We start from the raw sequence: 12108 nt of genomic DNA on the forward strand, positions 1-12108 counted from the left end.
CTTCCCCATTCCTGGCACCTCACCCCTGCCTCATTCTCCTCAACTAGCCAATCACAGTCTCCTTGCCCAGTAAGTCTAAGTCTCACCCTCCAGACTCTCAGTCCCAGTCTCCTTGCCCAGCCATTCCAAGTACCTGGGGCTGGCCCACAGCTCTTTGTCCACAATTTCTTTGCCCAGCCGGGCCTAATTCCCCCCTTCTGGCTCCTCATCAGAACTCTCTCTCTCCCTGTCCCTGGCCTCAAGTCACACACCTCCCCATCTGTTTCTCATCACTGCTGGCTTCAAGTCCCAATTTCAATTCTCGGGCTTCTCATCAAATGTCAATGTTCCCCATCCCTTGCGGCTCCTGTTCTAGTTTCTTTGCCCTGCCACTCCCAGTTCTGCTCCCATACCCTGCTACTTTGTCAAATCTGCCTTGCCAATTGTCCTTTCCCATGCCCAACTAGTTCTCAGTCCCAGTCTCCTTGCCCCGTCAATCCCAATCTTCCCCTGCCTCCACATCCCATCACAATCTCCCCCAACCTACTCTCTCCCAATCCCCTCATTTCCCTCCCCAGCTCTCAGTCCCAGTCTCTCTTGTTCATCCAGTTATAGCCCCCCCCCTCCCATTTTAGCTTCCAGTTCAAGTTTACTCCTCTGAACTGCAGTCCCAGTTTCCTTGCCCAGCCAGTATCAGTCTCCCTACAACTCCCCATCCCAGATTCCCTCTCCCACTCCCTGCCAATCTTCAGTTTGAGTTTCTGCCACATACTGCCCCATTGGGCACTTCATTCAAATCAGGCAGCTTAATTCTCCAGGCTGCCTGGGCCATCAGGTGGATCACTGAGGGCACAGGACAGAGAGTCTCCCTGCTCTCAGCTCAGCTGCCCCAGATCTGGACCCAGCATGACCCACAGTAGTCCAGAGCTGCATTCCAGGTAATATTTTACTCAGCCCTAAGTGGGAACATGACCAGTGCATACAGAATGTTTGGGGAATTTAGCTGTCAAAATCTAAGAATTCTCAATATGTGAAACGGGAACAGTGAACTGTGGCCACTAGGAGCTGCAGGGGGCTGTGACTGCAGACAGTGTGTGTATGTGGGAGGAGAGAGAGTGGGTTTTGGGGGGGCTGAGAGCATGTGAACATGCTGTCTTGTAAGTTCAGACAGCAGCAGACCTCTCCCTCCTCCCCTCCCCCCCGCCTCTCTCTCTCACACACAGCATTCCACAGTAACGGCTTGCATGCCGGCTGTCAGAAACGGAGCTTTGAAAGGGCATTTCTGCATTCCTACAGGAGTTCAAAACAATGACAAGAGTGGCCACTTGACTTAAGGGGACGTTTCCGGAGGCCAATCAGAGCACAGTAATGCAACACCTCGTTCACAATGACGCCCAGGCATTGTAGCCAAAGCGCAGCAAATGTTATTCCTCTCAGCGAGGTGGAGTACCAGCAGCGCTGTAGCTGCGGAGTCAGAGCACTCTACGTGCTTTGCCACTGTGGACGGGTAGTGAGCTAGTGCGCCCAGGGCTCCTTTATTGCGCTATAACTCACAAGTGTAGCCAAGCCCACGGTCTTTACTCAGACGTTTGCTTGATAATAGCTACAGCTAAAAATTTACCATCAATGAGAGTCCTAAATTACATACAGGACAACTTAATTATCCAGAAATGAGATAACCTAAGCCTTAGAGAAGCCATACTAGATCTATTTCTTCCCGATAGGGAGGTAATGTCTGAGAATCTGAAATAACAATGGTAATATTATAGTAAGAGAAGTGATGCAGTTACATGAACTTTGTAAAAGTCTGGACAGTGCACTAAAATGCATTCAAGAGAACCATCTTCCACTGCCAGGAAGGATGACTTACATGACTTAGTTTGTAGGGTTTTTCCATCTCTAATATTTCTGAATCTGCTGTACGATGCAAAGCATTACATCTTTCAAGATAATTAGCTTAATGGACTATCCTCAGCAGAATTTCGGATGGAAAGAAGGCTTAGGACACTTCTGTGTGTGCTTCTAGTTCAATTTGAGCATACTGTGAATAACCAGACTTGGAGAAATTCCAAAGGAAAGATGCTGAAACAACCCAATACCAACAAATAACTACGATGGTCTGAGTGGAACAAAAAATAAAATAAAATAATTGGGACTGAGCATAGGCAGAAATTTTGTTCAAGAGCTCCTAGACATTTGGACCACTTGAGGTCAGAGAAATATTCCAGCCATATATAGTGAAAACTCTGAAAGGTCAGTAGAGTAGATGTCAAGCATTTCTCTGCATATCTTCCAAGGCAGCCAGAAGTTTTTCCAGAGCTTACCAATCCACTGAGTGAGTCTTCGTGACAAGTGTGAAACATCACCGAGAAGCCATAGGAGAGTGAAAACATTATCTGAAAGATTAATTCCGCCAAGGCACTTGAGCTGTAGAATACAGACTGTCTGTGGGTAGATTTTCTGAACATGCTTCAGTTACATAGTTTTAAAACTGAGATAAATTAGAGGATTTGAACCTTCTTCCTGAAATGTTTATGGCGACATCCTCAACTCAGGATTAAAGGTGTAAAGACAAATGAAAAGTGAAGTTAAAGATTGAAAAAATATTGTTGCGAGTTATCCAGCTCTGAGAAATACTGTAAGACAGGTTTAATAAAACGGGTGTGTTTTGTTCTTAGTATTTTATACTCAAACATGGTGCCTGTGACAGTATGCAATACATCAATATCACATCCTGCTTCTGATTGTATTTGCCATGGCATACTGTCCTTGATAATATCTTACTATAATTAAAGGTACTTCCAGTTATCATGCTTGACAGTACTGCAAACAGTATATGCCTATGTTACAAGTAGTATTTGAATAATGGCTTTTATAGGATGTGAAGGTCCCTATCTATCACATTAGACAATGCTAAAAGGGTGAAAAGGCAGTAGGTATAAATGATTAGTGGAAATGAATATAATTCCTAGTAAGGCATGTATAAAAGAGTCTCTCTGGGGCATCTCTCTAGCTGGATTGGGGCCCCTTCAGGGCCGGCTCCAGGCACCAGCTTACCAAGCAGGTGCTTGGGGCGGCCACTTCGGAGAGGGACGGCACGTTCAGCTGTTCGACGGCAATTCGGTGGACGGTCCCTCACTCCTGCTCGGAGCGAAGGGCTTCCCGCCAAATTGCCGCCACAGATCACTATCGTGGCTTTTTTTTTTATGTTTTTTTTTGTTTGTTTGGCTGCTTGGGGCGGCCAAAACCCTGGAGCCGGCCCTGGGTCCCTTGCCATGCTCCGTTACCACCACAGGCTCAGCCCACTCCAGGCCCAAGCCTTTTAGTTCTTGCAGTGGGCACTGCCTTTACAGATCGTCTTGCTTTGTTCACAGGTGGGGAACAGCAAAAGTTCAAATTCAACAGAGAACAATCCCCTTTTGGAATCAACAAACAGAGACAAGGTCAGTGGCACCCCCTAACTGTAGGGGTGCCTCCATAGCAGCTTTACTGCAGTCCTTCTGGACAGGTAGCTAAAGGAGTCTCCCCCTGTTGGGCTTGCCCCTGGTTTCACAGACTCTTCACAGAGTTGGGGAAGTCTCTGGCATCGGGTTCCTTCTGCTGCTTCAAGAGCCAAAGCCTTCTCAGCACTTCCTCCTTATGGGTAGCAGTTTCCTCCTTTTAAAGCATGCGGGTCTCCTTTAGTACACACAGCCTCCTTCGCCCTTTCCCTGTCACTGTGGGGTTTATGCAGCATGTTTTTAGAATCAATCAGATATGAAACTGCATTCTTAAATCACGTTTACTGTCTGTGACATGGCAATGGTGCAGAAGCTCTATTTATTTGTAGCCCTTACACTGAATACCAGAAAGTGCAGTATTGTAGTCTGTTCTCACCCTTCTGAAATAAGTTTCTTTTGCCAGGGAGGTCACATACTAAATTGAGTCTCTACTGTTGCAGTATTCAAAGTAATGGTCTCAGAGGTTGCTAGGATACCGACTAGTGCACTGAACTTTCTGACCGATCATGCCACACTTCATACCGATCTCCTCAACATCTAGATTATTTGTAGCTGCTTCTGTCACATTCCAAAGTCTTCAATGTTGTAATGAGTATGTGGATTTAACCCTCCGTAGGTGCACATGTAAAACAAGGATTCTCAGATGTTTCCATTGTTTTTCTTGCTCTCATATTAGCAAGAGTATAGATCCCCAGCTTTATTCAACCTGTTATTAGGCGCTCCAGTTTTTAATATATTTGGATGCAAACTCTAGGACTTACTGAATCTGCCTTGTACAACTCTGGGAGTCTATAGGCCCCTGACATAATAAAATCGCTAGGGCGTATTTGATGTGAATTGAATTTCAATATTAAACGTTAAGTGATAGACTGAATTTTTCACACTCACTGGACTGGCAGGCTCCTATATTAAAGAATAAAACTGCTGAGGGAATGATCCAGACATAGATTAATAAGGGGACTGCAGGCCAAGATGGAAGTTTGTTGGCTGAACTCTGCAGAGAGCCTGTCATATTGCCTGTCTGCTCAAACTAGTACTACTAATCTCTCATTTACGGAGGCATACAAAACATAACTTCATGTCCTTTTCTTGGTAGTATGATACTAGCAGCAATATGAAATAGTTTATTGGGAATTCAGGTAGTAGCAGGCACTACTTTTCTCTGTTCTGTGGTAGTTTTGTACTTGCTTACATTCACCTGGAAGATCTGAATTTCTCCTAATCTCCTTAACTTCCCCATTCTGCCCTGTGTGGGTTTTTCCCCATAGGATGTAAAACAATCAGGATCAGATTGTACCACTACAGAGAGATACTCAGGTGGAGTAGGGGCCAGGAAATGCTGCAAGGTTCCTGTAGTCCGTTGAGGGAGTGGCTCCTCCTCCTCCAGGCCTGTGGGCGGCCAATCCGCCCCTCTACATCTCCGGGGATCACCTGAGGTGGGGAATCAGCGGGGCGATGGGAGATATGAGCTCATGGCCTGTGGTCAGGGCTGAACAATAAACACAGATCCCCAGTCCCTGGTTGGGGCGGGGCAGCAAAGAGTCTCATGCTTAGGCCTGTACTCAGGCTGGGCAGCAAACAGTCAATCAGCCTAGGCTCTGGTTCAGAGAGGGGCACTAAGCAAAGTCTCTCAGCTCCAACCTGCACTCAGGTGGGGCTGCATGCAGTTAATGAGCCCAGGCTCTGGTTCAGAGCAGGGCGGGAAACAAAGTCACTCAGCTCCAACCTGCACTCAGGTGGTGCTGCAAACAAAGTCAGTTAACTCAGGCTTTCCTTCAGCTAGCCTGAGGGAGGGGGAGACTGCCACCCAGTGCTTGGGTGGCACAGGGGACGCAGGCCCTCCCACTCCACTGCGTCCCGGCCCAGAGCCCTAAGGGTGCAGAGGGGTCTGCCACCGCATCAGCGGGGATTCAAGCCGCAACATGCTGACTCACCCTCTGCCAGCGTTGCAGCCAGACAGGGGTCTACTACCCCTGGGCCACTTCCACACTCCCACTCCCGGGGTACCTGCTGGTCTGGTGAGGTAAGGTGATTGGCAGGGGGCCTCAATTGTCAGCAGAAGCTCTGTCGGGATTGGACCAGGCAGCGGTCTGGGCCAGCCGTCTGTCTCCTGCAGGGTCGGGTCGTCCCAGGGTCTGGGTAGTCCGGGCCATTCGTCTGCTTCCTGTGAGGCCGGGTGGTCCGGGCCAGTCGTCTGCTTCCCCTGGGGTCAAGTCAGTCCAGGGTCCAGGTGGTCTGGGCCAGTCGTCTGCACTCTGCGGGCCTGCGGCCACTTCCCAGCACAAATACTCGGGGGATGTGTGTGTCCCCTCCAGTGGCTGGGCCCCTACCGAGCTTCCAGGTCCCGCCTTTATACTTCTGGCTCCGCCTCTTGGCTCCCAGGGGCAGAGCTAGGGGTAGGGCTCCACCCACGACGGGGTGGAGCCGCTCTCTTCCTTTGTGTCTGGGGAGCGCCAATCCAGCTCACTACAGTTCCCCTCACTGAGTTTCCTCTGAATTCTGTAAGGAAGTTGGGGATGGGGTTTTTCTAACTCCCTGTGTCCCACCTCCTCCATGTTCAAAATAGGGCTTGCAGGAGAATATGCCATAAAGCTGTCATTGCCCTCTTCCATACCCGCTGCCCAGATCTCCTGAAGCAGAACGGACAATAGCAACAATAGTTTGTGTTTCTATGAAATGTATAACTTCTGTTCTCTAAGTAACCAGCTCCAGTGAATGTTTGATCAAAGAATCTTGCTTTGATGACACAGCACCCACCAGACAAAAGCTGAGACAAGAAAACAGAGCTACTGGAAATATTGGCTGCCTAACTGACAGTTGATTAGGCTGGAGAAGAGATATCTCCTTTATTTTTCTGTAGACTGGAAATCCATAGGGTACTGCAAGCTGTTAATAATGCTTTGGCTACCAATACAGGTAGCTTTAATGGATTTCCCTGCCAGTATGCTGAATGTGATTGCAATGAAGCATGAAACAACCTCTTTTAATGACTAAGACTAGTGCTTGCCCAGAGCTGATATTACATTTTTAAAAGACATCCTGGTCTTTCACTAATTGAACAGCTACCAATACACATTTGAAAATGAGTGATTAATTAGAAATGTCTGAAAACTAATGGGCATTGTACATTAGCAAATATTACTTAATGTTCATTGTGTAAACCTCATGCAAAAAAGGTACTATAGAGACTATTGTTTTGAGGACATTTCCTGTCAGTTGGCTTTCAGTGAGTAAATAGACATCCTTCTTTTCCTACAGCTGGGATGACAGCAGCTCAGTTAGTAGTGGCCTCAGCGACACTCTTGATAACCTCAGCACGGATGACCTGAACACGACCTCATCTGTCAGCTCTTATTCCAATATTACTGCTTCTTCAAGAAAAAATGCTCACACTCAGGTAAGTAGCTTTTCATTGCTGCCTCTTACCATACCCTTTCAAGTGCATAGTACACCAGCAGGGCCGGATTAACTATAGCCTTAGGCCCTCCTATTTTTAGGCCCTACTGGTCAGGCAGGGGGCGCGGCCAGGCTGGGTGAGGAGGGGTAGCGAGTTTACTCACACAGCCTTGGTGGAGCGCTCCTGCCAGGAGGAAAGGCAAAGCCAGTACTGCAGGAACACACTATCAGGTTAATAGTGGTGATCGGACACTAAAAATCCGGTAACCACAGAAACCCGTGCCACCCATGGGTGTAATTTGCGCAGGCATTGTCTCCTCCCCTCACCCAAGTCCCCCCACACCCAATTTCTCTGGAGCTCTGCTTACCTGTCTGGGAGGGAAGAAGATAACTAGTTCACATTAACGTAGTCCTCTTTCCAGGGGCGGCTCTATGTATTTTGCCGCCCCAAGCACGGCAGTCAGGCGGCTTTCGGCGGCGCGCCTGCGGGAGGTCCGCCGGTCCCACGGCTTCGGCGTACCCGCTGCCAAAGCCGCAGGACCGGCAGACCTCCTGCAGACATGCCGCCGAAGGCTCCCTGACTGCCGCCCCCACAGCGACCGGCAGGCCGCCTCCCCCGGCTTGCCGCCCCAAGCACGCGCTTGGTATGCTGGTGCCTGGAGCCGCCCCTGCCTCTTTCAAACAGGCTATGTTCAGATATCTATTATGGCAGCTCTACTCCAAGTGGGGAACATCCCCTGGCAACAAAGAGTTGGTGGGCTCCTTGCTGCAATCAATGTACACCACGCGTGGAGGTAGCATAAATGGGCTGCAGCATAGGGAGAAAATTGGCCTGTTTTTTGTTGTTGTTTTTGTTTTGTTTTTTTATAAAAGAGGATTAACAGTCACTTCATGGATGAAAGGTTGGCAAAAAATTTTTAAGAAAAGGATTTTGTTTAGCATTTTTGCAGATGATGCAATTTGCTTTAAAAATGTATCTCTACATGTTTTTAACCGTTTGTCTTTGAGAAAAGCTCTTGGAATATTACAGTCTCAGTAACATCATCATCAACAAAAACTCTCTGCTGAAGAACTCTGCAGCATTTGGATGCATATTTGCTTGGGTTCTTTTCCCATCTTCTTTGTACAAAATCTGTTTTCCTGCCAAAAGCAAATGCAAACATAGTCAAACCTTGTATTTTTTTATGCCTCAAATACCATACATTTCAAAAGCAGCTAATTATTACTATATGCTGTCACAGGGTACTCACTCATTGCAGGTGGCGTCTCCTCTTGGCTGTTCTGGGAATTGGCTCTCTTACAGGTCTGACACCTTCCCTTGCAGTTTCTCAACCTATTGTCCTTTCTCTCACTCTGTGGCCCCTCAGTCACTCCAGGAGCTACAGCTTCCTCTTCATGACTCGGCCCTCCAGCCAGGTCACTATGTGGTTTCCCCTGTCAGGGTATAGAGTCTCACTGCACCCACTGTCCAGGCAATGCCACTCTGTCAGTGGTTGATGGGGAAACCAAACCAGCTCCCTACTCCAAGTTCCAGCCTAGGGACCCTACAACACACAGCCAATGTCTGCTCAGGCCCAACTTTGCTGCTTTCTCCCTGGACTGCTTCCTATTCTGCTTCCCAGAGGTTTTCTGCTTCACCCTTCTCTTTTTTGGGTATGCCCTTTCCTTGGGCCAGGCTCCCAGGATCCTACTCTTTTCCCAGCTCCCTACTTCCCTCTCTAATGCACAGAGATTGGCTGGAGACTTCCTCACTGCCACGCCCTCCCTTTTCTCTCTCTCTCTCGCTCTCTCTTTATGGTGAAACAGACTTGCCTGAATAGTCTGTAGCTGCCACCAACTATAATTCCTCAATACTTAGCAGTTTATAGCCTCTCACTCTGCCCTGTATCTTTCAAGTAATGTAACAGCACCTTTCAAATAATATTCCATTTCCTTGATGTTTTTACTATATCATATCATGCACTTTTTCCCTTTAAGATGTTTAAATTCCTCAAAAAGCTTTTCCCTTTCTTTTTCAAAGCCCCCACATACTCATAGAAGGTGATCTGGTTTTCTTCCATATTCCATCTGTGTGTCTTTTTATTAATTTTTTTTTTGTTTTGTTTAAGCCAAAATGGCCAGTTAGTACCCTAAACAGAAGCATTCATTAGTTCTATCCAGGCCCTGAAATATGTCGCAATCCTCAAATCTAGAGCACAGTTCAAAACATGATCTTCCTCTTTTTTCATTAATCCATTTTATTTATTTATTTATTTATTGCCATTTCTCTTTTAAATTTGTCTATGCTAGGCTTTTGAATTCCTGTTTACTCAGGGGTATCTCTGCATCAATCCTTCAATTTTTTACAGTGTTTTTAGCTGCTTTGTCTGCCATTTTGTTCCCTGTTATCCCAAAAAGCACTGGGATCCAAGCTGATGCTACATGTATCCCCATCTGTACTAACTCTGTTATTAGAAATATAACTTCATTGATTAAATCACTTCTACATACTGAGACATCCTTTTTTATCACCATAAGGCCTGAGATTGAATGTGAAAAAATGACTGCTGCTTCTGCTGGGTATACATCCCAGATCCAATTTCATGCTAGCATTACAGCTACATAGTCAGATATTCTTTTGGATGTATTAATTCCCAATATTTGTATATAATGTGCCATCCCTATTCTTCCTGCTTTTCTTTTTCTTTTTTGGACCCATCTGTATATATTTGACAAAACCAACTCCACTTTTCATCTGTAGACTGGTATACTTCATTTTTAATCCCTACTGTCTCTTTTTTTACCCTTACATTTATAAAATTAATCTAACTCCACATCTGGACATGTGACTTTCCATCCATAACTAATTTTCCTATCACTAAAAATGTTGACTTCATTCAACTTTTCTTTGTTTTTCAACAGCTGCATCACACTTTTAACTCAAATGGTATGTGGAATTCTAACTTTGTGTGCTGTAGTTTGCCTACGAAATTCCCAGCAATCCTCATAAGTTTGTTTGGTACTTTCATCATTGCAGTTCCCAGTAACTTTGGCCCAGAAAGTTAGATCCAGTAGTTTCATTCGTAGTGTAACTGGCATTTCACTAGAAACTATCTGTAGCGCATATAAATGTTGTAATAAACACAGCACACGCAATTCATAGTGCCTGGGCTTGTATTAAATCAAATTTTTTAAGTTCTGATTGTGATGCTGACCCAAAAATTTAGCAGCTGTAGTCAATAACTGGTCTGATTAAGGCTCTGTATACCATCAGCAATGTTTTCCTATCCATCCCTCCCACCCCCCGCAAGTAGTCCCAGCAAGACTTTTAAGCAGGTTAATCCTTTCTTTACATTTATCTTTAACATAGTTTATATGATCTTTCCAATGTCATTTAGCATCAAATATTACCCCTAAGAATTTTAACCTTTTAACTATGTCTATTTGTTCTCCAGACAGATACAGTTAACATTCCTTTATAATTTTCCTTTTTGTAAAGATCAGTCCTGTGGATTTAGCAATGGAAAACTTGAAACCCCGTGCATTTCCCCAATCAGAGGTCTCGCGTAACATTTTGTTGATTCTTTTTTCTGCCACCTTTATATTCCTTCTCCTAACCTACAGAGCACAATTATCTGCAAATAGAGTGACACCTACACCCAGCACTTCTTTTTTTTGGGAGATCATTTATCATAATATTAAATAAGGTTGGCTGATAACACTTCCTGTGGTGTACCATTTTTAATATTATTCAGCATAACTTTCCCAACTCTGACCTGCATGGTCCTTTTACTCAAAAATTCTCTAATCCACCCATATGTTCTTCCCTTTATCCCTGGTCCATGTACTTTGTACAATAACCCTTCCCTCCATGGCATGTCATACACCTTTTCAATATCTAGAAAGACAGCTATCATGAAATCTTTGTATCTCATACTTTTTTATATTTCAGTTTCTAATTTAGCAATGTGATCACTGGTGCATCTTCCTCTCCTAAAAACCACTCTGTGACTTATCTGTAATGTCATTGTTTTCCAAACAAACAACCAATCTTTCATTCACTATTCTCTCCATCATTTTATGCAGACAGGATGTAAGGACAATTGGTCTATAGGTATCCAGTTTTGTGGATAATTTGCCTTTTTTTTTATTGCAATTACTACTTCATGTTTCCATTCAACCAGTGTAAGTCCTTTTGTCCATATAGCGTTAAATAGTTCCAAGAGAACCCTCAAACTGCTTTCACAGACGTATTTAAACATTATGTTATGTACCTTACCTTTACCTGGGGATCTAGTTTTGCTGATATCAATAGCTTACTCAAGTTCTCGCATACAAAACCATTAATTCAGTATAGTATTTTCATGTTTAGAAACATAGAATCATAGAGTTAGAAGGGACCACAAGGATCATCTAGTCTAGCCCCCTGCCAAGATGCAGGATTTGTTGCGTCTAGACCATCCAAGACAGATATCTATCCAGCCTCCTTCTGAAAACCTCCACTGAAGAAGCTTCCACTACCTCCCTAGGCAGACTGTTCCATTGTACTACTGTTCTTACAGTTAGGAATTTTTTTTCCTGAGATTTAATCTAAATCTGCTATGTGGTAGTTTGAACCCATTGTCTCTTGTCCTGCCCTCTGTGGCAAAAGAGAATAACTTTTCTTCATCTTTTTTATGGCAGATTTTCAAGTATCTAAAGACCTCTATCATGTCCCCCTTAATCTCCTGTTTTCCAAACTAAGCATACCCAGTTCCTTCAGCCTTTGTCATATGGCTTACATTCCATTGCTTTGATCATCTTGGTCGCTCACCTCTGGATTCTTTCCAGTTTCTCTACATCCTTTCTATACATTGGTGATCAAAACCGGACACAGTCCTCCAGCTGAGGCCTAACCAGCGCTGAGTTGAGCGGTACTATCACCTCCCATGACTTGCATGTTATGCCTCTGTTGCATTTGCTTTTTTTGCAGCAACATCACATTGCTCACTCATGTTGAGGTTGTGATCCACCACAAGTCCCAGATCTTTCTCAGCAGTGCTGCTGCCAAGCCAGTTATCCCTATTCTGTATTTATGCATTTGGTTTTGCTTCCCTAAGTGTAGCACATTATATTTGTCTGTTGAACTTCATTTTGTTGTCTATAGCCCAGTTCTCTCACTTATCAAGATCCCTCCAAATTTTAGCTCTATCCTCCAAAGTATTGGCAACCCCTCACCCCCAATTTTTTGTCACCTGCAAACGTGATCAGTATG

The 12108-nt window shown here is 45.0% G+C and overlaps 1 protein-coding gene across 6 annotated transcripts in view; it reads left to right on the forward strand.

The window, feature by feature from the left end:
* The window catches only part of NAV3 (neuron navigator 3), a 583663-nt gene that overhangs the window by 490165 nt on the left and 81390 nt on the right, over positions 1-12108 (forward strand). For all 6 annotated transcript variants that reach the window (XM_054027082.1, XM_054027035.1, XM_054027044.1 and 3 more), the window contains one exon: positions 6738-6876. In XM_054027082.1, the coding sequence (XP_053883057.1) occupies positions 6738-6876 (139 nt within the window). The remainder of the gene's footprint in view (positions 1-6737; positions 6877-12108) is intronic.

This window comes from Malaclemys terrapin, chromosome 1 (genome assembly GCF_027887155.1).
Source record: "Malaclemys terrapin pileata isolate rMalTer1 chromosome 1, rMalTer1.hap1, whole genome shotgun sequence".
NCBI lineage: Eukaryota > Metazoa > Chordata > Testudines > Emydidae > Malaclemys > Malaclemys terrapin.